General features: G+C 51.7%; 2 protein-coding genes across 2 annotated transcripts; one reads left to right on the top strand and one right to left on the bottom strand.

Annotated features, from left to right (window-relative positions):
- The first annotated feature begins 748 nt into the window (after positions 1-748).
- Positions 749-13806, top strand: LOC134057455 (mitogen-activated protein kinase kinase kinase 6-like). Its single transcript, XM_062514440.1, has 9 exons — positions 749-807; positions 2272-2377; positions 2655-2764; positions 3508-3625; positions 4020-4119; positions 4538-4734; positions 5632-5769; positions 12852-13451; positions 13513-13806. The coding sequence occupies exons 1-9, from the start codon at positions 749-751 to the stop codon at positions 13804-13806; spliced, it is 1722 nt and encodes a 573-aa protein (XP_062370424.1).
- A 1989-nt stretch (positions 13807-15795) lies between these two features.
- Positions 15796-24996, bottom strand: LOC134057454 (serine/threonine-protein kinase PAK 3-like). Its single transcript, XM_062514438.1, has 12 exons — positions 24984-24996; positions 24592-24812; positions 24387-24494; positions 21649-22117; positions 21398-21461; positions 20607-20655; positions 19438-19547; positions 18577-18694; positions 18082-18181; positions 17467-17663; positions 16431-16568; positions 15796-15966 (listed from the first exon to the last, which is right to left on the bottom strand). Exons 1-12 carry the CDS (start codon positions 24994-24996, stop codon positions 15877-15879), a joined length of 1677 nt encoding a protein of 558 aa, XP_062370422.1. The 3' UTR covers positions 15796-15876.
- Positions 24997-25438: the final 442 nt, after the last annotated feature.

Here is a 25438-nt window from a genome sequence, read left to right as displayed (position 1 = left end):
ATAGCGCAGCTGGATGAGTAGCTGAGGATAAATAAGGTGATAACTGAGATAGAACTTCCTGTCCCTCACACTACTGCCTGTCCACAGGGCGGAAAAGCTGCATCAGCACCTCCTCTGGCTCCCTCTGCTTCCAGAGAGGAAGAAGACAGCAGTGAGCTTCCTGCTGTTCTGGGGGATGAGGGCGAACACCCCGTGGTTTGGGAATACAACGGTGAGGCTCCCGCAGTGTGGGACAAGGACAGCGGACATCTCCCGGCGTGCGACGAGGATGGTGGATGTCCCCTGGAATGGGTTGAGGATAGAAAAGCTCCCACAGCGTGGGATGATGGCCAACCTGCAGCATTTTGGGAAGAGGATGGAGAACCTGCAGCTCTTTGGGAAGAGGACGGAGAACCTGCCTCTGCTTGGGAAGAGGACACTGAACCTCCCTCTGCTGTGGGATCCTGGGCTGAACATTCTGACAGCAGCACAGCCTCGCAGCCAGAGGGGAGAGGGGAGTGGTGCCTGATGCAGCTGAGTACGTCTGTTCTGTTCCTGTGTGCCACAGCAGGGTGCTGTGCGTGTGTCTCTGCATGAGCTGCACCTCGTGCTGCTCTGCAGCTGAATGTCACGGAGTCATTTACTGTCCTTCCCCAGCTGAGACCAAGGGGCTCATGGCCCCAGGGAGTGGGGCTGCATTCTGGCTCTGCTGCAGGGCAGGGTCTCCATCTGGGAGGGAGCATCTTCCATGTGGTTTCTTTCAGGGAGCATGGTGAGCGTGGGGGAGCCTGCTGAGAAATACCTGGAACTGGGGCAGATTGGCCAAGGGTAAGTGCATGGCAGTTACTTATGCACAAGCAGGGCCAGGTATTTGGCTGGTGCAGGATCAAGTGAGAAGTCAGGAGAGACGTTCAGACACTGGGGTATGATCCTGCTGTCTCTCAGTCCTAATCCAAATTGGTAACTGTGGTCAGAAGGCACTGTCAAAGGCCTCTGAGGCTGGCAGTGTCCCGCCTGCAGCAAGGAGCAGGACCTGGAAGATCTTCAGTGCCTGGAATTTGATTGCCTTAAAGAGCAGCTCACGTGGTGACCTGTTCACCAGTCAGACTCTTAGAAAACAGTTCTCAAGAAAAACTAGGAAGTGCTTTTCCCAGCACAGGTAGTAAAAGCCATACATTCAGTAACAGACACAGAGCTGCTGCACTCGAGAGGAAAATGCATCACCTGCCTGATGGCAGGGCCCCTGTGGATCCTGCAAGTCTTAGGCAGGAAATGCAAAAGAATGTAATGCATTATTTTCCAGGTTTTTAGACACCCACCCCCCACCTCAGGTTTTGAACTAAAAGAATTCAGTGTAGACATTTGGGATTTGCTCCATCCCTTTTCCTTCATGTTGGCCTCAGTTTTCTCTTGCACAGCTTGCATGGCAGCTGCTGCTCTGGTGTTTGAAGGGTCGATGCACCCAGGTGTTTTGTGAATGCTGCAGGCAGCAGAGATCTCCTGTGTGGGCTGGCTTTCACTCCCAGGGCCTAAAGCACTGCTTCTTTCTTCTCTGCTGTTTTGTCTCCAGGGCTTTCGGAACTGTTTATAAAGGACTCGACAGGGCCACTGGAGGAGAGGTCAGTGCCAACATGTCCAGCACGTCTGGCAGCTCTCAAGGGCTCTCCCATCTGCTCGGAGCTACGGCTGGAGCTTTGGGGGCCCAGCAGAGCTTTCCTGCTCAGGCTGCTCCTCTGAAGGCAGAGCAGTGTCAGCCTTCAGAACACAGCTGGGACAGACTTGGTCCTTCTGAAGTGCCCAAAGGAATGCAAGGAGGGCAGTGGTGTCTGTCAGAGCAGGACACGCTGGCTTGGTCTTCAAGTCTAAAACCATGAATGCGTCAACTGGTGGAGACTGAGGCCCAATTTCTCTGCATCCCAGCCTTGGACAGGAACGCTATTTAGCAGTTTTTCCATCCTGCTTTTCATCTTCAAAGGATACCTCATGGCCTAATTAGGGAGAGATCCTGCTTGGGCTCAGTTTGGGGTTCTAGTCCTACTGCAGCTGCTCACAGAGAGAGAGGGAGAGGGAGAGGAAATGAGAAGATGAATGCCCAGAGCAAAGCTCTCTCCTAAACCCTGCAGTTGTGTTTGAGTCTGGTGTCAGTGACAGCCTGTGACAGGATTCATGTGAGCAATGGATGTGTGTGTTTGCTTTCTTGTGCAACCCCAAACAGAGCAGTGGCATTTGAAATCATGACCAAATCCCATAGAATTGCTAAAGGGTTCTGGGCTGTTTTGCTCTGTTTCACAGGACCAGAATGACCTCCTGCTTGCAAAATGTGTTTAATAATAACAATGATGATGATGATGATCATCATCATCAGAGTGGTGGTAAACTAAGGCCATTTGAGAAGACTGTAGGTGCAGAAAATGTTGTTAGAGCTTTGAGGCTGACAGCTGAGGGACCATTTCTGCAGAGCTTACAAGGCCAAATGTCTCTGGCCACGTGTCCTGTAAGCAGCCCACAGTGAGCAGAGAAATGGGCTGTGGGAACGGCACTTGCTGAGCTCTGGTGTCCCATCCCAAGGCAGTTTGGCACAGCCTGGCTCCGCTGCTCCAGAAATATTTGCTCCGTGTTTGCTGTGGTCTCCTGCCGCAGACCCCTCCAGTTAAAGGTCTGCAATGTTGCTTCAGGTGGCCATAAAGAAAATGAGTCTCGGAGAGCAGAACAGGGAACGAGCTGTGAATGAGATCCTGGTCCTGCAAGGCAAGAAGAACCCCAACATTGTCAACTCTTTGGACAGGTGAGTGCTTCAGGTCTTAAGCCATGCAAGGACCCTGCATTCATCTTTCATCTGTAGTCTGTAGCCTGTTCTGAAAAAGCCTGACCCAGCCATATCTTCCCAAAACAATAGCCTGGCAGTTCACTCCCTCCATGCTTTTGTTTGTTTTTTTCTTCAAGGTGACCCCCTTTGCTGTGTCTTATGACAAGTGCTGATAAACCATGGCAGAAATTATTTCCCTTGGCTTCTTCTTTCCAACTCGTTTCCATTGCTGCAGATGCCAGGAAGCCCAGGTTTCCAGAAGTGCCTCATTTGCCCATTTTTCAATGGCCTTGCCAGTTTGTGAAGGCACTTTGTGCAAGGTTTTCCAAACAGTTGATAACTTTTGTCCCAAGTGCTGTACAGCCTCCTTGCCTGGATAACTCTGGAAGTTGTGTTGCCTTGTTCTGGAGGGAATGGTGGAACTGATGAGTTCAGACGCTGAACCAGCTGGGGTCAAGTCTTGTGGTTCCACATTGATCTGGGCTGTTGCTAAACTGCATTTTTCACTTGCTTGCCATCTAAGGCATCTCCTTTCTCACAGGTGTCTCCTTCTCCTTCAGACTGTGTAGATTCCAAGGCCTGTGCAGGCTGGCAGGAATGTCTCTCTGTCTGATTCTACTCTCATTGACAAGTGACCTGGAAACACAACTCCACTTGAGGCTTTTCCATGGGGGAGTTGAGCAGTGCACATTCACCTCCATGCCGCTGTTTTCCTCTCCCAGCTTCCTTGTTGATGAAGATCTCTGGCTGGTGATGGAATACATGGATGGAGGAACTTTGCAGGACATTGTCACACAGACACGCATGGCTGAAGGAGAGATGGCAGCTGTCAGTCGGGAGGTGAGGGATCCTGCTTGTGCTTCCCGTGGCTTGGACACCATGGTCCTTCCAAACAGGGTGTGAGAACAGGGGTGGCTCCATGCTCAGGGCTTTGTTTCCGTGTTGCTTTTATGAACTGGAGAAGAAAGAGCCTCTGAAGTGAACGACCTGCAGTCTCACTACACTTCTACTCTGTTCTTGTCCCCTTTCCTGCTGTTGTGATACTCTGTCTGTCTTTTTTTTTAGTTGATTTGCTGTTCTCAGCTTTGCCTTGAACCATTTGCCTGGAGCTTGTCTGCACTGTCTCCTGGCCTGTCGCAGCAAAGTTGCTGCCGGGACAATTCCAAACTGCCCTTTCTTGTGTGATGTATTCTGGCCATTGATTTTTACCCTTGTGTTTCTTGTTCTCTCTCAGTGTCTGCAGGGCCTGGATTTCCTCCATTCCAACCGGGTGATCCACAGAGATCTGAAGACCTCCAACATCCTTCTGGGAATGGACGGCTCTGTCAAACTGGGTGGGTGCTCCTGGCCAGGCACGGTGCTCCCAGGGTGTGAGTCTGAGGCTGTTTCCCAGTGACAACCAGAGCCCCACAAGTGCTGCTGGTGGCACTGCCCGGCTGCTGCTGCCAGCTGAGAGCAACTGCCCCACACAGAGAGCTCAGGAGAGGAGCAGGGTGTCAGGAGTGGCTTTGCTCTAGGTGTGGCCCTTCCAGAGGGACAGGAGTTGGAATCTAAACTTCAAGGGAAGCAGTAAAAGCCACTGCATGAAAGCTGAGGGTTTCTTTAAGGGTCCAGTTCCATCATTCCTTGGCCACAGCCCTGAGGACTTTTCCAGCTGGCTTCAGTACTGCATTCTCAGACTGAGAGTGGGGAATCTTTGTGCTTGGTTTCCTCATTCCAGCTGTCTTTGACAGCGTTTGTTTCTGTCCTCAGCTGATTTTGGCCTCTGCGCTCAGCTCGGCCCTGAGCAGGACCAGTGCAGCTCCATGGTGGGCACTGCTCACTGGATGGCCCCAGAAGTTGTGACCAGTTCTCCTTATGGCCCCAAGGTGGACATCTGGTCTTTTGGTATTGTGACCATCGAGATGGTGGAAGGAGAACCTCCTTACTTCAAGCAAACAGGGGCTATGGTAAGAGGCAAATTCTCCAGTGTTTGCAGAGGCGTGTGAGCACAGGCTGGCCCTGCACTGGGAGGAGCAGCTGGAGGTTTCTGCACATTGGGAAGGGAACTCCCAGAGGACTCGAGCCTGAGCACAGATGAACATTCGGCAGTCTCCAGCAACAATTTGCTTTGGGTTTTAAGTTGTTGCAGCTCTTCCGTCTGTGAGGATGACCTGAAAACGCAAAGCCAGTGTATCAGCTCTAATGTTATCTTGCAGAAAAACCCCAAACCAACCCCAAAATCCACCCCCAAACCCTACAAGTTTTCTGAAGGAGTTTCTAAAAGAGCCAGATCAACTCCCCCTGATTTTTCTCACTGGGAAACTTGTCTAAAACATGAAGAGCATTGCTTACCACACCCCTAGTCCAAGATATTTCCTTCCTGGTCCGAGCTGCTTTCTCTGTCATCAAGCCGGAGCTTTCAGCAACCCAAACCTCCTGTTCCTTGCCTGGCAGTTTCCGGGATGGGGCATCAGGAATGCATTTACTTCAGGGTCAGTGGCACTGCAGACATGTGTTTGATGTAAGAATCCTTTGATATAACACATGCCGGCCACACTGGCTCTTGGAAATGGCCCGTAAAGCTGGTATTTGGAGAAGCAAAAATGTGCTATTTCTGATGCAGGTTCCTACTAATAACGTCAGCCAACGAAACTGGCTCTCAGGGCAAGATCATTTGGATGTTGCAATGGCTGCGGCTGCACCAGGGTTTGGGGGTTTTGGCTGGCATAGAAAAATGAGCCGTGAGCAGTGCCTCTGCCAGGGAGGAAACTGCCCCCGGAGCTGGGGCTGAGGAGCCAGGGTCGATGTGAGCACTCGTGGGTGTGAAGGAAGCCGGCAGAGCCCTGGGTTTGCTTTTCCTGCAGGCTCGCGCTCTGATCCGGCAGAACGGGACCCCGCAGCTGCAGGAGCCCAGGCGCCTGTCGGCTCTGCTGCGGGACTTCCTCGAGTGCAGCCTGGAGCCGGACGAGGAGCGGCGCTTCTCTGCCCAGGAGCTGCTGCAGGTGAATGCGAAGCGGCTGCAGGGGAAACAGCAGCACAAGGGAGGGAGGCAGGGAGGGAGGGAGGCAGGGAGGGAGGGAGGGAGGGGTTTTCTTGGGGGGCCCCCCCTCCGCCAATCTCCAGTCTCGCTGCTTTTCACGAGCAAAGCAAGCAGAACCCTCGCCTGCTTTGGGCTGGCAGGGTCCTTTCGAGGTCATCTGCACCTGCTAAACCCACAGAGCAGGGACATCTTCAAGTGGCTCAGGTGGCTCAGAGCCCTGTCTGACCTGAGTTTGGATGCTTCCAGGGAGGAGGCACCTCCCACATCTCCGGGCACCCTCTGTCAGTGTTTCCCCAGTCTCCTGATAAAAGAATTCTTCCTTCGACCCAATCTGAGCCTGCTTCCCTCTCTTGTATTTCAAACCATTCCCCTTCGTCCAGGAACTTGACTCTAGAAAGTAATGGTTCATTTCTTTCTTTTTTATCCTTTGGACAGCACCCATTTTTATCATCAGCCAAGCCTCTCTCCAGCCTGACCCCTCTGATCACTGCAGCAAAGCAACGGCGGGTGCAGCAGAGGAGATGAAACATCTGAGAACAGCTTTTTGTGACAGTAGTTAGGTCTAGTTAGGTAGGGTAGTTAGGACTGCTAGTTAGTTAGGGTCGTTAGGAGAGCCTGTTTGTTATGGCAGGTTTTGGAATAAAAAGTCTCTTAAAACCTCAACACCCTTGTGCTCCTTCCTTCTCCCCCTGTGACTCAGCTGCCCCGAGCAATGCGAGGAAACAGGGTCAGGGACTTGTAGATAAGAGATGATCACTTCCAGAAAATGGCACTAATTGATGTGGACTGTTGTTCAGCAGGGGCCGTGTTAAATTCTTGAACTAGATAAGAACAAAGACTTAGGAGAATTATGAATACTGTTTTGTTTTACTAAAAAGAAAGAAAGATTGTTTTTTAAAAAAGCGTATGTGTGTGTGCGTGTGTGCATATTGCAGGGGGAGATGTAGTAGACGGACTGGGAAGTCTGAACCTTCCAAGGTACATCCCCTGTGTGGGGATGGGGTAGGAAATGGAGAATAAAGGGAAAGCCGGCAAGGAGGGAAGGGGGAGGGGAAGAAGTTTTCCTAGGAAATATTTTACGGAATGGATGTTCTGCCTTTTATGCCCCTGGGCCCTCCCAAAGTCTTGTCGCTGAACTCCTTCTCTGCCGTCCCTTGCTGCAGACTACTTTCTTACATCTTGACTGGAGGTCAGGTGCAGGAACAAGCCAGCCCTCCCCAAATGCCCCGACTACCTAAGCCACGTGGTAACAACAGTACAAGGGGGAGGGGAAAGGGGACTAGGGGAGGGTATATTATCCATTTAACATCATTATACATCCACAGAACGTATCTTAACATGCACTCATTGTTCATCCTTTAATTGTGAGAGCCAACCGTCGCATCACTCATCTATAACAAACCTCCCTTTTCCGTTTCATAAGTCTTTTGGGTCAAACAACTGACTTTTTTTAGATTCCAGTGATTCACTCTTACTTCTCAAAATTGAGTTTTATCATACTAGCATCTGTTGAGGTGGTGAGGACAGTGGGAATAGAAAACTCTGCGGTTTTCCTTAGGCTCACTTATTCGCAATGGACAAAAGGGAGTCCCAGGGCCTGGTATGGCCAGCTGCCATGCTTATGGGGTTACTACCCTTAGCAGGTGTATCTTACCTGTTAAATGCCAACTGAGGAATGATAGAGGTCTGCTATGGCCTTTTAGCCCCCACCTTACCATGCCTACAGGGTTGCTGCCCACAGCAGGGCTATACACTCTTCTTGGTGGTGAGCATAGGGGCCAAGCCGGTCTTGCCCTCTATTTCTTGTCTTACTCCACTTGTTGGTTCCTAAGGAAACCGCCCCAGCACCTCCTACGGTTCCCTGTGTACTTCCCCTCAACAGATGCTTGTAATTTCCATCCATTAAAACAGGACAATTACATTAATAACTGGAATGGTTCCAACTCCCCCTTAAAGTGTTAAAACAATCTTCGAGCCATCTGCTGGAAGCTTGACCCTACTTCTTGAATGTCTTCCTGCTTCTGTGATTATCTCTCCGTCTGTGCGTGAGGCTCAATTCTATCTCACCCAGTCTGGATGTTACAGTTTATTCTTTGGGTTCTTTTAATGGACCTTTAATTCTCTCGACAGGAGTCCACTCCCACTCTGCGGTTCGCACAGCCGATTCAGTGGTGAGCAGTACCTGAAAGGGACCTCCCCACTGAGGGGTTAAAAGCTGGCCTTTCTCTAAAAGACAGACGCTGAAGGCAATGTACATCAGGAGGCATTTTTCTACATAGCAGCTTCCTGTTGAGTGTCGGAACAAGGAACTGAAGTGCTTGATGTGTCTGAAACTCAGGCAGAGGCCAGAGAGCACAGACTTAGGAAGCACTGTTGAACGAATACATAGTAGCAGGCAATCTATTCTTCATGGCTATTTCCACCCTAGTACTGCCCCACAGGCTTCACCTATGGAAGTTGCTCAGCACTGCTGCCACAAGGAAACTGGCTTAAGGAGCATTACACTTATAGAGGGCTTATGCACCTGGCAGAGCCTCTTGTCTTGATGGCAGCAGTTTCTAGGGGCCGTGGGTGAGAGCAGCAGTGGATGCACATAATAATGCCACTTGTTCCTTGGTGTATTTCAAAAACTCTTGTTTGACATGTCAGATTCAAAAGCTCGGCATAAATCAAAGCTGTGGACATGACTGTGAAATCTATTTAGAGAACAAACTCCCCTCCAAAGACACCTGTGCAAAGCATGCACATCTTACAGGGATTCAGTGGAACCTTAAACACTACTAAATTTGATGGAAATCACTGCACACAACCTTATATAAATTTTTGGCACACTTATACGTAGGGCCTAATTCCTCTCCCTACAAGAAGAGAGCGAAACAGAGAGCCAGGAGCCACTCCAGCCAGCAGAGCCCAGCAGTGGCACACAGACAGACAGACACAAACACACACAGACATGCGGACACAGATACAGGCACACACAGACACACACACACACACAGACACACAGACACAAACAGACACACACACATAGACACACACACAGACACACACAAACACACACACAGACACACACACACACACACACACACACACACACACAGACACACACACACACACACACACACACACACACACACACAGACCCCAGGAGCACACACCCATGCACACCAAACCCATGCACACCAGCACATACGTGGTACTCAGACACCCACCTACACACAGCCTCCACTAACGCACACATGCCTACAAGCACAAGACCTGTTGTACTTGAGAGCTCGTGCACACTCATACGTGCAGTGTCATTAACATACAGATGTCCCACACAGAGCCATGCTCACCCCTGCAGAGCTGTGCACACCTACAAGCACAGAGCTGTGCACAGACTCAACACACGTGTACACAGAAGTGCACAGATGTGCACAGTGCTGTGCACACTGCACACACGTACACTGTACAAAGTAGGATGGGTGCACTTACATCTGGACACACTAGAGAATATAAGTGTGTGCAGTTCTGCACACTGACACACGTGTGCACAACACTGTTCTAGAGCCCTCCTGGCTCCGACCCCCATGTGGGTCTCTCTGTGGGATCATGACACAGTGGTGATGGGGACAGGAGAGGGGAGTATGGGTGGGATATTGTGGCAGGCTTCATGCCTACAATTAGTTAAAATATGTCACTACAAGTTCTTCGATCCCCCAAACCTCCCCCCCACACATACAGGCAGATAGGTCCTGCATTCCTGAACCCTGTCTTTGGGGACAATTTCTTGGTTATTTCCCTCTGGCAAGGGTCACTTGGGCGGGGGGGTGGGAGGGTCACGGGGGGGTGGGGACAATGGGATGGTTCCTCTCCTCTGATGGTCTTAGGGGCAGCCAACCCTCTTCCTTTCTTCATTTCAGTCTCTGCAGTGCTCTGCCCACCATCATTTGCCTTTAATGAAGAAACAAAGGCAACCTAGAAATCTCCCTTCCAGGGCAAAACAACACACAGAGAATCTGTGCTGGAAAGAGAAAGCCAGTGGTGGACAGTGAGCTCACTCTGCACAAACAGGAAAGGCCAGGCCAGTGCCAACATCAGATGAGTCACATCCAGTGCTTGCCACCCTCCCAGGCAATATTCAACCACTCAGCCTCACAGACCTGTGTTCTAGTACTCCCAGTGGTGTGCTGGAAAGAGAATGGTGGCACATCTACTGCCTGCTACCCCCCTCTAGGCAATATTCAACTGTTTGGCTCACAAACTAATCTTCGATCTCTCTTAGTGGGCTTAGCAGAGCCACTTCCTACTGGTGGGGGCTTGACTAGCTGGAAGGGGAGGATTAGAAAGATTTCTTGAGGATCACTGCCAGTGCACAGCACACATGGCATCCCTCAGCCTGTACATCATCATGGCATGTAGGGGTAGGAAACAACAGCAGCCCTACCCCACTGCTCCAGAAGCCAAAATCCCCATGCAAGCATTTAGTTATGGCCTTCTTAGAGAACCACATTTCACCCAAATCTTCCCCTCTGCAGCAGCTCATTCCCACAGGAACGGGCAGAGCAGATGGGGTTTGTACATGGGCTGGCTTCCATTCCAGTCTTTGCCCTGGAGCTAGCACGGCAGTAGCGGGGCTCTGGTGAACCTTCTCCTCCTCCCATGTGGGCTCTAACCCAGCTGCCAGAACTCAAAGTTCACAGAGCACTTCTTCTGGGCTTTGAGCACTGGCCACGGGAGGAGAAGGTGCAACTCCAAAGGCAGCAGTTCCCCGGCCCAGCTCCTGCCATGCCAGTGGGGCTGTTCCATGGCTCAGGTGAGGAAGGGAAGGGCAAGTTCAGGTGGCAGTAGCTCATTTCCGAGGGAAAGAGAGAAAGGTAATGTATTCATTTTGAAATCACTGCACTCAAGTGATGCTGTTAACCTAAATCTTATCTTGAAAGAGAAGTAGCACCTGCTCCTGTTAGATTTGGGTGGAGAACAACAGTTACACTTGATATGGTAAGCAGTTAAATTATCCGAGGGAAAGTGTACAGCAAAACTTAGTGTTCACAGAGAGAGAGAAAAAGGCAGGAGGTGGCAAAAGGGAGCAGGAAGACAAAGCACACCCCAAGCCAGTGTTTTTTCTCAAATCCAGGATTTTCTGTTTGTATGGAATGGGGCACAAAGTAGCTTTCCCTTGAGATTCAGGACTGAGAGGCCAGAGCTAGAAAGTTTGTTCAGTGTGAAATCCCCTCTCCCAGATCTGCACCGGGGTTCTTCCTTTAGCTTTTACACGGGTGTTTAAAACCTGACGCATCTATTCCTCATTTGACCCATCCCACGGCCAGTATACATAGTCGGACTTAATTTCTCTCTTAATCTATCCTATTATACAATACTGTACCATCTTAAATTCTTTGGTGTTGGAGTCATGTTTCCACCGGGCTTGTTTTCTTCCCAGGAGGCTATTTAGACGTATATCTGTTGATATCTCTTCTTTTCTTTGTCCCCTTCGGGATTCCTTCTTTGCTCTTGGGATAATTGATAAAAGATTTGTGTTAATCATAAAAGCATCAGGGTTTCTAGAAATCAGAATACTTAGGTCTGAAATGAAGCATGGACATTAGATAGAGAAAAATATATATGATGAAATCATTGTGTTTAAATCCTCTGTTATGAATATTGGGTTTTTTTCAGTAAATTGTATTTGATACCAGTTTGTAAACTGGGGGTTTCCCACGGCCTGAAAGATATTGCCAAATCAGATTTCCTGCCTTTGTATAATCAGTTGCAACCTGAAAGATTTTGCGATACCAGATTTCCTGCCTTGGTGTAATCAATCCCAACCTATCTGTTAAGACCAGACCCCCCCATTTCTACTGTCCCTTATCTACCAAGACCACATGGCTGCTTGACAAACTGTCCGGAGACTACAAGGAAAACCATCCTATAAAAAGGAGCTGCAAACCAAGGTTCGACGGAGCGTGGAGTGGGCGGTGACTCCTCACGTTCCCCAGCGCTGTGTGCTCCATCTATATCAAATAAAGCAACTTAAATTTTGCTAAATATCGAGACTTTGTTTCTCATTTATAACACTCTTAGTCCCATTCTTCCTGCCAATCACTGGTTCTCACAACAAAAGCCTGCCTTCCTGACAGCCCATTACAGGTCCTCGCAAGAAAAGCTTGCCTTCCCAATCAGCTAGAAGGAAAAAGAAGGGGAAAGCACGGAAGGGAAACGAATGAAAGGAGAAGAAAAAATAAAAAGGCTTTATGTTCCTCTCGAGAAGTAAAAGCAATTTGCCGACGATCCAGGGACCCCCGTTCCACCGGGGGGGTTCCGCTGTTCCTCTCCTCCTCGGCTGGGCGCCCCGGTCCCACGGCTTTACGCCGGCGGGTATTACAGGGGAACCGGTACAGCCCGGCACCCTCCCCCTTCCCGGTGCCTTTTGGCTTCTTAGCCTGGGGCAGCTGCCGAAAAGCCCCTCCGCGACGTGGGCTCTTGCGGCCCCGCGTTGTTTTTTTACGGCGGCGGATACCGCAGGGAACCCGGCACAGTCCGGATGGTAGCGTAGGGTTAAAATGTTTCTAAAATCGTGGGAATTTTATACAATGATTCGGGGGGTAGAAAGAAAGGTTGGGCCTGGTAGGCCTGAGAAAGGGAACTAGGCCCTGGGAACGAATTAGACCACGTGAAACTGCATCTGCGTAATCATCATATGATAAATGATATGATTGCTAAATGTAATGATTGTTTGGTAGTTGAATATAATTATTGTTTAATTGTAGAAAGAATCGTGAGAAACGATGTAATCATACAAGAATCATGAGAAAGGATGTTTGGGGACCTGATGAAAATGACAAGAATTCATGCTTGGATAAGATCAATGTATACAATAGACATAATATAAGAATTTATTTATCATTTCATAATTAATATGTCGTTTAATAACGAAAAGGGTATGAAAACATGTCCATCTCGAATCCGTGCCGGAGTGAGACTTGGGTTTGTACCCCTGATTGCCAGAGCTCTTCAATAAAAGCACCTGCATATATTCACCCTGTGACTGTGTGTTTCAAGGCTAACACGGATGTCCCCGGGTCAGCCCCGCTCTTCAGCGGCGCCACGCTCGGACCACGCCCGGCGCCGCCGGCCCCCAGCCCGGTGCTCCGCGGCTCCGCCCGCTCCGATCCCCGCTCGGCGCGGCGGCGGCTTTATGCCGGGGGTCCCAGAGAAGGCCCTGACTCGAGACCTTGGACAGCGCCGTCAGCAACTTTAACGGGGTTGGCAAGCTCCGCGGTTCCTGAGACCCCTCCCGCACACCCAGGCTGGTTCTCCACCCTCGGCGACGCTGTCCACGCCGCCTCCGGCTTGGCGAATGCCGGGAGTTACTGCGCTGGGTTTGATGGCCGCCACTCAGCGCTTTCGGCCGCTCTGGCAGCCAGAAACACAGCAGCAATATCCAGGAGCTGTCCCTTCCTAGTCCACGGCTTTGAGGATGCTGTGGCGGTGCCACAGGAGAAGACCCTTGGTGTTGTGCTGGAAGAAGTTCCTCCAGAAGAAAAGGTGGTGTTCCTAGGTGCAGGGAACTCTGTGGCATCAGCAGTGGAGGAGCAGGATGAGGACGATGTCCAGTCTTGGGATATTTCTGCAAGAGCCTTCACCCCTGCCAGAGCCTCGGTGAGAGCTGGCAGAGTGCAGAGGGAGGCAGCCCTTTGGACAGGCGGCCCTGCTCCCTCAGAGCCATGGCTGTGAGACAAACAGCCTCATCCCTGAGGATGCAGATGGGCAGGAAATGCCTGGAAGTAAAATGGGCAGCCCAGCCATGTCCAAGAAGCTGTTCCCAGAGGCAAGTGTCCCAGTTGGAAGTGTTCTGGAGCCACTCGTGTTCAGCCTACAGTCAGTTCCCAGAACGCTGTCCCTGTTCCAGTGGGGAAACCCCCATGCTTTGCAGCAGGAAAGATTCACAGGAAACCAAGGAAGCTTTCCCATCTCCAGGAAGCTCCCCCCACTCTACCAGTCAGATAGCCTCTGACTACCAGGAATGTGTTTATAGATCAAGATCTGATCATTCTAGGAGCCTTAACGTTAAATAAATTAGGATTTTCTCAGAGAACTGTCTGAATGTTCCCACTGTTTTGGATTTGACTGGGCTTCCTTTCTTCCCAGAAAGTGGCACAGTGGTGGGATTGGATGCAGGATGGGAATGCTGTGTATGACAGGTAGAGAATTTGGTTGTTGCTAAGCAAGGCTTGTCCTTCTCAAGGACTCTGCAGGGTCCTAGAAGCCACTCAATATCCCCATGCTCTGCCATGAAGGAGGTGACAAAGAGCCTGGAGGGAGCATGTCCAGGAGAGCAGAACGACTTTTCCCAGACTGGAAAGAATGATATTCTAGGTGCTGGGAGCACCTGTATGTTGGCCCAGCCAGCTCCTGCCGGCTTTTGGTGGTGCCTGAGCAGGGCTGCAACGATGACAGGGACATCCTGCAGCAACATCCCCCTCTCCATCTGGGCATGCGCTCAGTCCCAAAGCTCACCCTGATCCTGATCTCAAGCTCACTCCATGTTGAGACACACTCACACTCCTGGATTTAACCTCATCCCCGTGCCAGACTGGTGCAGCCCCAGAGCCAATCTCAAGGCCAGGCCTAAGGCAAATGGCACATTTAGCCTTAGTCCCAGTTCCAACTCTAATCTAAAACCCAGCCCTAACAGCCAAGTCCAGCCTCAATTCCAGCTCCTTGCCTAATGCTCCGCCCTAAAACAAATTCTGCGTTTAGCCCTAAGCACAAAGCCAGCCCCAATTGCAACTCTAAGCCCAAGACCAATGGCAATTTCAAGCCCTAAATGCAGTTTGGAGTGCCAGCCCACACTCCAATGGCAGCTTTAACTCCAACTCCCAAAGTCAGCCCCAGTTCCTGCCCAAAGGCCAACACCGTTCTTGGACCTAAGCCCAAAGGCAGCTCCAGTTGCACTCCTTAGCCCAAGCCCAGCTCTAAGCTCAAAGCCACTGTGATAAATATATTACAGTGTTGGCTTTGCAATTGTTAGAGTGAACACTATGGTTTTTAACGCTGGCTTTTATAAAAGAAATTTTGCTGAAGTTTGGAGATCTTTTAATGCGAATGTTGTGTTGTGATGTTAGTGAAGGTGTTGCTTTGTTAACGTTACCCAATGACGGAGTAGGAACTTGTTGAATGTATTCACAAGTAACAAATCATCAGGACTGGGACAACTACACATGCCTGAAAAAGGTGGGAGGGGGAGAAACTGTGCTAAAATGTTTGAACATGTAGAACCTTTTGTAAATATTTTCGTTGGGCTTGTGCAATACCCGGGAGAGCAGGGGTAGTTTCTGCCCCGCCCCTCGCTGCGATTGGCAGATTCTGCCGTCACTCCTCGTTCTGCCGCGCTGATTGGGCAGAGCGGGGAGAAGCCCGGCCCCGGTGCCGCCCCCAGAGCGCCCCTGGCGGAGCTAAGGCGCCATTGCCGGAGCGTGTGTGCGGGCCCGGGAGCGGCGGCGGCGGAGCTCGGAGGCGGCCCCAGCGCAGGTGGGAGCCGCGCTCGGTTCTGCGGGGGCTCGGGGCTCGCTGCGGGCGGAGGGGGCGGCGGGGGGCTCTGTCGGGTTCGTTGTCCCGTGCCCGGCCCGTGTTGCCCCTGGGCTGGGGGCGCTGCGGGAGCGGCTGCCCGCGGTCTCCTTCCCGCTGGGAGCTCGGCCGGAGCCGGTGCCGGAGCAGCGCCGGCTCGTCCCGGTTCCTGTGGGCAGGACACAGGTGGCTGCCCTGTCCCCGGGACCCTGCGCTGGGGCCGCCTCACCGAGCTCCGGCCGCCGCTGAACAACAGTCCACGTCAATTAGTGCCATTTTCTGGAAGTGATCATCTCTTATCTACAAGTCCCTGACCCTGTTTCCTCGCATTGCTCAGGGCAGCTGAGTCACAGGGGGAGAAGGAAGGAACACAAGGGTGTTGAGGTTTTAAGAGACTTTTTATTCCAAAATCTGCCATAACAAACAGGCTCTCCTAACGACCCTAACTAACTAGCAGTCCTAACTACCCTACCTAACTAGACCTAACTACTGTCACAAAAAGCTGTTCTCAGATGTTTCATCTCCTCTGCTGCACCCGCCGTTGCTTTGCTGCAGTGATCAGAGGGGTCAGGCTGGAGAGAGGCTTGGCTGATGATAAAAATGGGTGCTGTCCAAAGGATAAAAAAGAAAGAAATGAACCATTACTTTCTAGAGTCAAGTTCCTGGACGAAGGGGAATGGTTTGAAACTCAAGAGAGGGAAGCAGGCTCAGATTGGGTCGAAGGAAGAATTCTTTTATCAGGAGACTGGGGAAACACTGACAGAGGGTGCCCGGAGATGTGGGAGGTGCCTCCTCCCTGGAAGCATCCAAACTCAGGTCAGACAGGGCTCTGAGCCACCTGAGCCACTTGAAGATGTCCCTGCTCTGTGGGTTAGCAGGCGCAGATGACCTCGAAAGGACCCTGCCAGCCCAGAGCAGGCGAGGGTTCTGCTTGCTTTGCTTGTGAAAAGCAGCGAGACTGGAGATTGGCGGAGGGGGGGCCCCCCAAGAAAACCCCTCCCTCCCTCCCTCCCTGCCTCCCTCCCTCCCTCCCTCGTGCTGCTGTTTCCCCTGCAGCCGCTTCGCATTCACCTGCAGCAGCTCCTGGGCAGAGAAGCGCCGCTCCTCGTCCGGCTCCAGGCTGCACTCGAGGAAGTCCCGCAGCAGAGCCGACAGGCGCCTGGGCTCCTGCAGCTGCGGGGTCCCGTTCTGCCGGATCAGAGCGCGAGCCTGCAGGAAAAGCAAACCCAGGGCTCTGCCGGCTTCCTTCACACCCACGAGTGCTCACATCGACCCTGGCTCCTCAGCCCCAGCTCCGGGGGCAGTTTCCTCCCTGGCAGAGGCACTGCTCACGGCTCATTTTTCTATGCCAGCCAAAACCCCCAAACCCTGGTGCAGCCGCAGCCATTGCAACATCCAAATGATCTTGCCCTGAGAGCCACTTTCATTGGCTGATGTTATTAGTAGGAACCTGCATCAGAAATAGCACATTTTTGCTTCTCCAAATACCAGCTTTACGGGCCATTTCCAAGAGCCAGTGTGGCCTGCATGTGTTATATCAAAGGATTCTTACATCAAACACATGTCTGCAGTGCCACTGACCCTGAAGTAAATGCATTCCTGATGCCCCATCCCGGAAACTGCCAGGCAAGGAACAGGAGGTTTGGGTTGCTGAAAGCTCCGGCTTGATGACAGAGAAAGCAGCTCGGACCAGGAAGGAAATATCTTGGACTAGGGGTGTGGTAAGCAATGCTCTTCATGTTTTAGACAAGTTTCCCAGTGAGAAAAATCAGGGGGGAGTTGATCTGGCTCTTTTAGAAACTCCTTCAGAAAACTTGTAGGGTTTGGGGGTGGATTTTGGTGTTGGTTTGGGGGTTTTTTGCAAGATAACATTAGAGCTGATACACTGGCTTTGCGTTTTCAGGTCATCCTCACAGACGGAAGAGCTGCAACAACTTAAAACCCAAAGCAAATTGTTGCTGGAGACTGCCGAATGTTCATCTGTGCTCAGGCTCGAGTCCTCTGGGAGTTCCCTTCCCAATGTGCAGAAACCTCCAGCTGCTCCTCCCAGTGCAGGGCCACCCTGTGCTCACAGGCCTCTGCAAACACTGGAGAATTTGCCTCTTACCATAGCCCCTGTTTGCTTGAAGTAAGGAGGTTCTCCTTCCACCATCTCGATGGTCACAATACCAAAAGACCAGATGTCCACCTTGGGGCCATAAGGAGAACTGGTCACAATTTCTGGGGCCATCCAGTGAGCAGTGCCCACCATGGAGCTGCACTGGTCCTGCTCAGGGCCGAGCTGAGCGCAGAGGCCAAAATCAGCTGAGGACAGAAACAAACGCTGTCAAAGACAGCTGGAATGAGGAAACCAAGCACAAAGATTCCCCACTCTCAGTCTGAGAATGCAGTACTGAAGTCAGCTGGAAAAGTCCTCAGGGCTGTGGCCAAGGAATGATGGAACTGGACCCTTAAAGAAACCCTCAGCTTTCATGCAGTGGCTTTTACTGATTCCCTTGAAGTTTAGATTCCAACTCCCGTCCCTCTGGAAGGGCCACACCTAGAGCAAAGCCACTCCTGACACCCTGCTCCTCTCCTGAGCTCTCTGTGCGGGGCAGTTGCTCTCAGCTGGCAGCAGCAGCCGGGCAGTGCCACCAGCAGCACTTGTGGGGCTCTGGTTGTCACTGGGAAACAGCCTCAGACTCACACCCTGGGAGCACCGTGCCTGGCCAGGAGCACCCACCCAGTTTGACAGAGCCGTCCATTCCCAGAAGGATGTTGGAGCTCTTCAGATCTCTGTGGATCACCCGGTTGGAATGGAGGAAATCCAGGCCCTGCAGACACTGAGAGAGAACAAGAAACACAAGGGTAAAAATCAATGGCCAGAATACATCACACAAGAAAGGGCAGTTTGGAATTCTCCCGGCAGCAACTTTGCTGCGACAGGCCAGGAGACAGTGCAGACAAGCTCCAGGCAAATGGTTCAAGGCAAAGCTGAGAACAGCAAATCAACTAAAATAAAAGACAGAGAGAGTAGCAAAACAGCAGGAAAGGGGACAAGAACAGAGTAGAAGTGTAGTGAGACTGGCAGGTCGTTCACTTCAGAGGCTCTTTCTTCTCCAGTTCATAAAAGCAACACGGAAACAAAGCCCTGAGCATGGAGCCACTCCTGTTCTCACACCCTGTTTGGAAGGACCATGGTGTCCAAGCCACGGGAAGCACAAGCAGGATCCCTCACCTCCCGACTGACAGCTGCCATCTCTCCTTCAGCCATGCGTGTCTGTGTGACAATGTCCTGCAAAGTTCCTCCATCCATGTATTCCATCACCAGCCAGAGATCTTCATCAACAAGGAAGCTGGGAGAGGAAAACAGCGGCATGGAGGTGAATGTGCACTGCTCAACTCCCCCATGGAAAAGCCTCAAGTGGAGTTGTGTTTCCAGGTCACTTGTCAATGAGAGTAGAATCAGACAGAGAGACATTCCTGCCAGCCTGCACAGGCCTTGGAATCTACACAGTCTGAAGGAGAAGGAGACACCTGTGAGAAAGGAGATGCCTTAGATGGCAAGCAAGTGAAAAATGCAGTTTAGCAACAGCCCAGATCAATGTGGAACCACAAGACTTGCCCCCAGCTGGTTCAGTGTCTGAACTCATCAGTTCCACCATTCCCTCCAGAACAAGGCAACACAACTTCCAGAGTTATCCAGGCAAGGAGGCTGTACAGCACTTGGGACAAAAATTATCAACTGTTTGGAAAACCTTGCACAAAGTGCCTTCACAAACTGGCAAGGCCATTGAAAAATGGGCAAATGAGGCACTTCTGGAAACCTGGGCTTCCTGGCATCTGCAGCAATGGAAACGAGTTGGAAAGAAGAAACCAAGGGAAATAATTTCTGCCATGGTTTATCAGCACTTGTCATAAGACACAGCAAAGGGGGTCACCTTGAAGAAAAAAACAAACAAAAGCATGGAGGGAGTGAACTGCCAGGCTATTGTTTTGGGAAGATATGGCTGGGTCAGGCTTTTTCAGAACAGGCTACAGACTACAGATGAAAGATGAACGCAGGGTCCTTGCATGGCATAAGACCTGAAGCACTCACCTGTCCAAAGAGTTGACAATGTTGGGGTTCTTCTTGCCTTGCAGGACCAGGATCTCATTCACAGCTCGTTCCCTGTTCTGCTCTCCGAGACTCATTTTCTTTATGGCCACCTGAAGCAACATTGCAGACCTTTAACTGGAGGGGTCTGCGGCAGGAGACCACAGCAAACATGGAGCAAATATTTCTGGAGCAGCGGAGCCAGGCTGTGCCAAACTGCCTCGGGATGGGACACCAGAGCTCAGCAAGTGCCGTTCCCACAGCCCATTTCTCTGCTCACTGTGGGCTGCTTACAGGACACGTGGCCAGAGACATTTGGCCTTGTAAGCTCTGCAGAAATGGTCCCTCAGCTGTCAGCCTCAAAGCTCTAACAACATTTTCTGCACCTACAGTCTTCTCAAATGGCCTTAGTTTACCACCACTCTGAAGATGATGATGACGATCATCAGCATCATTATTATTATTAAACACATTTTGCAAGCAGGAGGTCATTCTGGTCATGTGAAACAGAGCAAAACAGCCCAGAACCCTTTAGCAATTCTATGGGATTTGGTCATGATTTCAAATGCCACTGCTGTGTTTGGGGTTGCACAAGAAAGCAAACACGCACATCCATTGCTCACATGAATCCTGTCACAGGCTGTCACTGACACCAGACCCAAACACAACTGCAGGGTTTAGGAGAGAGCTTTGCTCTGGGCATTCATCTTCTCATTTCCTCTCCCTCTCCCTCTCTCTCTGTGAGCAGCAGAAGTAGGACTAGAACCCCAAACTGAGCCCAAGCAGGATCTCTCCCTAATTAGGCCATGAGGTATCCTTTGAAGATGAAAAGCAGGATGGAAAAACTGCTAAATAGCATTCCTGTCCAAGGCTGGGATGCAGAGAAATTGGGCCTCAGTCTCCACCAGTTGACGCATTCACGGTTTTAGACTTGAAGACCAAGCCAGCGTGTCCTGCTCTGACAGACACCACTGCCCTCCTTGCATTCCTTTGGGCACTTCAGAAGGACCAAGTCTGTCCCAGCTGTGTTCTGAAGGCTGACACTGCTCTGCCTTCAGAGGAGCAGCCTGAGCAGGAAAGCTCTGCTGGGCCCCCAAAGCTCCAGCCATAGCTCCGAGCAGAGGGGAGAGCCCTTGAGAGCTGCCAGACGTGCTGGACATGTTGGCACTGACCTCTCCTCCAGTGGCCCTGTCGAGTCCTTTATAAACAGTTCCGAAAGCCCTGGAGACAAAACAACAGAGAAGAAAGAAGCAGTGCTTTAGGCCCTGGGAGTGAAAGCCAGCCCACACAGGAGATCTCTGCTGCCTGCAGCATTCACAAAACACCTGGGTGCATCGACCCTTCAAACACCAGAGCAGCAGCTGCCATGCAAGCTGTGCAAGAGAAAACTGAGGCCAACATGAAGGAAAAGGGATGGAGCAAATCCCAAGTGTCTACACTGAATTCTTTTAGTTCAAAACCTGAGGTGGGGGGTGGGTGTCTAAAAACCTGGAAAATAATGCATTACATTCTTTTGCATTTCCTGCCTAAGACTTGCAGGATCCACAGGGGCCCTGCCATCAGGCAGGTGATGCATTTTCCTCTCGAGTGCAGCAGCTCTGTGTCTGTTACTGAATGTATGGGGTTTACTACCTGTGCTGGGAAAAGCACTTCCTAGTTTTTCTTGAGAACTGCTTTCTAAGAGTCTGACTGGTGACCAGGTCACCACGTGAGTTGCTCTTTAAGGCAATCAAATTCCAGGCACTGAAGATCTTCCAGGTCCTGCTCCTTGCTGCAGGCGGGACACTGCCAGCCTCAGAGGCCTTTGACAGTGCCTTCTGACCACAGTTACCAATTTGGATTAGGACTGAGAGACAGCAGGATCATACCCCAGTGTCTGAAGGTCTCTCCTGACTTCTCACTTGATCCTGCACCAGCCAAATACCTGGCCCTGCTTGTGCATAAGTAACTGTCATGCACTTACCCTTGGCCAATCTGCCCCAGTTCCAGGTATTTCTCAGCAGGCTCCCCCACGCTCACCATGTTCCCTGAAAGAAACCACATGGAAGATGCTCCCTCCCAGATGGAGACCCTGCCCTGCAGCAGAGCCAGAATGCAGCCCCACTCCCTGGGGCCATGAGCCCCTTGGTCTCAGCTGGGGAAGGACAGTAAATGACTCCGTGACATTCAGCTGCAGAGCAGCACGAGGTGCAGCTCATGCAGAGACACACGCACAGCACCCTGCTGTGGCACACAGGAACAGAACAGACGTACTCAGCTGCATCAGGCACCACTCCCCTCTCCCCTCTGGCTGCGAGGCTGTGCTGCTGTCAGAATGTTCATCCCAGGATCCCACAGCAGAGGGAGGTTCGGTGTCCTCTTCCCAAGCAGAGGCAGGTTCTCCGTCCTCTTCCCAAAGAGCTGCAGGTTCTCCATCCTCTTCCCAAAATGCTGCAGGTTGGCCATCATCCCACGCTGTGGGAGCTTTTCTATCCTCATCCCATTCCAGGGGACATCCACCATCCTCGTCGCACGCCGGGAGATGTCCGCTGTCCTTGTCCCACACTGCGGGAGCCTCACCGTTGTATTCCCAAACCACGGGGTGTTCTCCCTCATCCCCCAGAACAGCAGGAAGCTCACTGCTGTCTTCTTCCTCTCTGGAAGCAGAGGGAGCCAGAGGAGGTGCTGATGCAGCTTTTCCGCCCTGTGGACAGGCAGTAGTGTGAGGGACAGGAAGTTCTATCTCAGTTATCACCTTATTTATCCTCAGCTACTCATCCAGCTGCGCTATGCAGAAACAAAGTTCAGAGTTGTCCAAACTAACAATGGGCTAAAGTTGACATTGCCACTTATTGTTGGGAATTTGATATTTCACCGTGGCTAAGGCCAGTCTTCTACCTGCAAAACCAGGCCTGCAGCTCTTCTAAAACTCTTCAGCAGAAAAGGAGAAAACTGCCAGGGATCCCTTTGCTGTTGCTGCTGCAAAGACCCTGACAGGAGCTTTCCTTCAGCCTCCCAGCATGGCACTCAGCTGCCACACACAGAGCTCACAACTTGCTGCACAATTCTGAACACCAAAGGTTTCTTCCCACTCACCGAAGGAGGAGCTGCTTGGGATCCACGCATGAGGTGCCCTGCAGTGGGAGAGGGAACATGAACCAGATGCTGGTAGGAAAAAAAACTGCCTGTGGTGGGAAGTGCCACAGAGCAAGGCAACCCCAAGAGAGCATTTTGCTTTCACAGCATCCCTCCAGGAGCCACAGTCCCTTCACAGAGCAAGCAAAAGAGCAGCACAAAGTACTGGGCTGTGTCGGTTCTTGGCTGGACCAGCAAATGGAGGGAGTTCTAGGCTCCACTGCCACAGACGCCCTGCTTGAGGGAACAGAACCCGTGCGGGCCTCATTGCAAACGCCTCGCTGGCTGTAGACACCCCCTTCTTCAGCTGCAGCTGCTGGCAGGAGCTCTGCCAATCTAATGGTGTCTTCATGGCAATTTGGTTACAAAGTCAACTGGGGTCCAGAGGAAGAACAGAAAGCACACAGCAAGCCCAACGCCACAGATGCTGCAGCCAGGGAAAAAGTCAACTTACTTGCCAAGTGGGTTAAAAAATATCCTGAATAAGCCACAGAGTACAGAGTGCAAACTGCAGCAACCACTGGCTGGATCATTGTGGCTGTGCTGCACACGTCTGCAGACTGTAGCCCTGCAAGCACAGAAGGACACACGTCAGGGGCTGGGCTGAGAATGCCTCGGGCAGGAGGATCCTCCGGCAATCAGCAGGCACCCAGCGCTGCTCCGGGCACTGAGGCCTCTGTCCCACAGCAATGGGAACACCACTGGGATGTGGCAACGTTCCTGTGACATCACAGCAGCAGCTCACGCAAAAACCACTTGGAAGGTTCTCCTATGTCACAAAGGAGCACAAAGAATCCTCCCAGGGCACAGCCTACTGCCCAAAGGATCCAAGAGGAACTCTGCAAATGCAGCAAACAAGGACACCCCATAATCCAGTCTGAACGCTGAGGAGGAGCAAGGACGGGACAAAACCAAAGGAAACATGACCTTTAGTCACTGATGCTTCTGACTAAAACCAGCAAGGTTTGTTCCATCTGGGATCTTTGTTCTAGTTCTAAAAACAAGCAAGGTTCTCCACTCTAAATATACAGAATGCAGAAACTGGGGAGGAGGTGGGATTAGGAAGGAGGAGGAGCAGGAGAAGGGAGATAGGAAAAGGAGCAGGAGGAGACAGAGAAGGAGAAGCAGGAGGTTCCACTGCTCCCTGTGGATGCAGCCCCCGGGACCATCAGCCCCACCGCATCCTGCAGGTCAGCAGGGAGGGAAAGCTCATCCCAATCCTATCAGGGGGGTCCCTGAGAGGGATTTTTTTAAATGGGGTGTGTTTGGAGCTCGCATATTGCGGAATTGAACCCCAAATATCATCTGGTATCCCTGGGAGGTTTTTTCCTGTGTGTGTGTTTGGATCTTGCAGGACCCGAAAGATGAGCCTCTTGGGGGTATATTTGGGGGTCCACGTGGCCATTGTCCAGTATTGGCAGGGGGTCCAGTATTGGTCCTGGGAACCCCTGCGACGTCTAGAGTAGGGAGAACAGAGAGGGGTGATCCCGGAGCTGGGGGGTCCCAGGCAGCCTGGAATGGGGGGGAGGGACCTCTGGGATCGCAGGGATCTCAAAGTGAGGCATCAGTGAAGAAGGCACCGCATGGACCCCCCAAAAGCCCATGGATCATCCCTAAGCAGGACCCTGGAGAAGGGGGAACCCCTGGAGCCATTGGACTCCCATCATCCAAAGGAAGGGAAACCTCTGGGACCCCAAAGTGGAGAGATCAGAGATAGGGAACACCTTGGAGGGTTTTTTTGGGTTGAATCTTGATATTTTGGAGAATTTCATGGATGCAAGTCACCTCCTACATTCTAGAGATGGATTTGGGCAGGAGGAGCCCCCAGCCCGAGGAACCCCCAACTTGTTTTTCCCCTCAAACCAGGATTTGTCATTCCCAAGCCACGGCTGGATGGAGGAAGAAGAAAAGCCCCACAAGTGCTTGGAATGTGAGAAGAGCTTCTGCTACAGCTCCCACCTGAGGGAACACCAGAACATCCACACTGGGGAATGGCTCTGTGGGTATGGGAAATGTGGGAAGAGTTTCAGTTGAAGCTCCAACCTCACCAAGGACCACAAGATCCACACTGGGGAATGGCCTGGAATGTGGGAAGACCTTGAGGTCTTCCTCACTGGGCTCTGGCCGCCGTCTCACCGAGCTCCGGCCTCCGTCTCCTCCCCGAGCTCCGCCGCTACCGGGCCCGCACACACGCTCTGGCAATGGCGCCTTAGCTCCACCAGGGGCGCTCTGGGGGCGGCACCGGGGCCGGGCTTCTCCCCGCTCTGCCCAATCAGCGCGGCAGAACGAGGAGTGACGGCACAATCGGCCAATCGCAGCGAGGGGCGGGGCAGAAACTACCCCTGATTCCCACGGGTATTGCACAAGCCCAACAAAAATATTTAAAAAAGGTTCTACATGTTCAAACATTTTAGCACAATTTCTCCCCCTCCTACCTTTTTCAGGCATGTGTAGTTTTCCCAGTCCTGATGATTTGTTACTTGTCAATACATTCAACAAGTTCCTACTCCTTCATTGGGTAACGTTAACAAAACAACACCTTCACAAACATCACAACACAACATTCGCATTAAAAGATCCCACCTCCCCCTCCTCCTTGCCTCCTTGGAATGCAGGCTGGCAGCTAAAAAGGCCATGGAGCAATAGCTCTAGCTCCATCTAAGGCCTCCTGTTCCTGGGGTGGAACTCACTCTAGGCATGGGGCCGCAGTGGCAAAGTGAGTTCAGCTCTGGCTGTTGCCTCACTTGGTGTCCACCGTCAGGCCCCGGTGAGCGGAGCCCAGGGATGAACTGTGGATTTTAACCCAAAGCAGGTCTGGCTCTCAGCTGCCTCCGAGCGCAGCCGACTGGAAAGGTTTCTCCAGCAGCTGATTTGGGGGATGAAGTGCTAA

This window comes from Cinclus cinclus, unplaced genomic scaffold (genome assembly GCF_963662255.1).
Source record: "Cinclus cinclus unplaced genomic scaffold, bCinCin1.1 SCAFFOLD_145, whole genome shotgun sequence".
NCBI classification, from domain to species: domain Eukaryota; kingdom Metazoa; phylum Chordata; class Aves; order Passeriformes; family Cinclidae; genus Cinclus; species Cinclus cinclus.
Note: the sequence above shows the minus strand (reverse complement) of the source record. Positions and strands in the feature narration are given on the sequence as shown.

What these genes read in the sequence shown, in the direction of transcription:
- LOC134057455 (XM_062514440.1), top strand. Translation starts at nt 749, where the DNA reads ATGGTGAGCGTGGGGGAGCCTGCTGAGAAATACCTGGAACTGGGGCAG. An exon ending in ATTGTCAACTCTTTGGACAG is followed by an intron (nt 2,765 to 3,507) that starts GTGAGTGCTTCA and finishes TTCCTCTCCCAG; the next exon opens with CTTCCTTGTTGATGAAGATC. An exon ending in CTGCCCAGGAGCTGCTGCAG is followed by an intron (nt 5,770 to 12,851) that starts GTGAATGCGAAG and finishes GTGTGTTTCAAG; the next exon opens with GCTAACACGGATGTCCCCGG.
- LOC134057454 (XM_062514438.1), bottom strand. An exon ending in GTGTGCCACAGCAGGGTGCT is followed by an intron (nt 21,462 to 21,648) that starts GTGCGTGTGTCT and finishes GGTTTCTTTCAG; the next exon opens with GGAACATGGTGAGCGTGGGG. An exon ending in ATTGTCAACTCTTTGGACAG is followed by an intron (nt 18,695 to 19,437) that starts GTGAGTGCTTCA and finishes TTCCTCTCCCAG; the next exon opens with CTTCCTTGTTGATGAAGATC.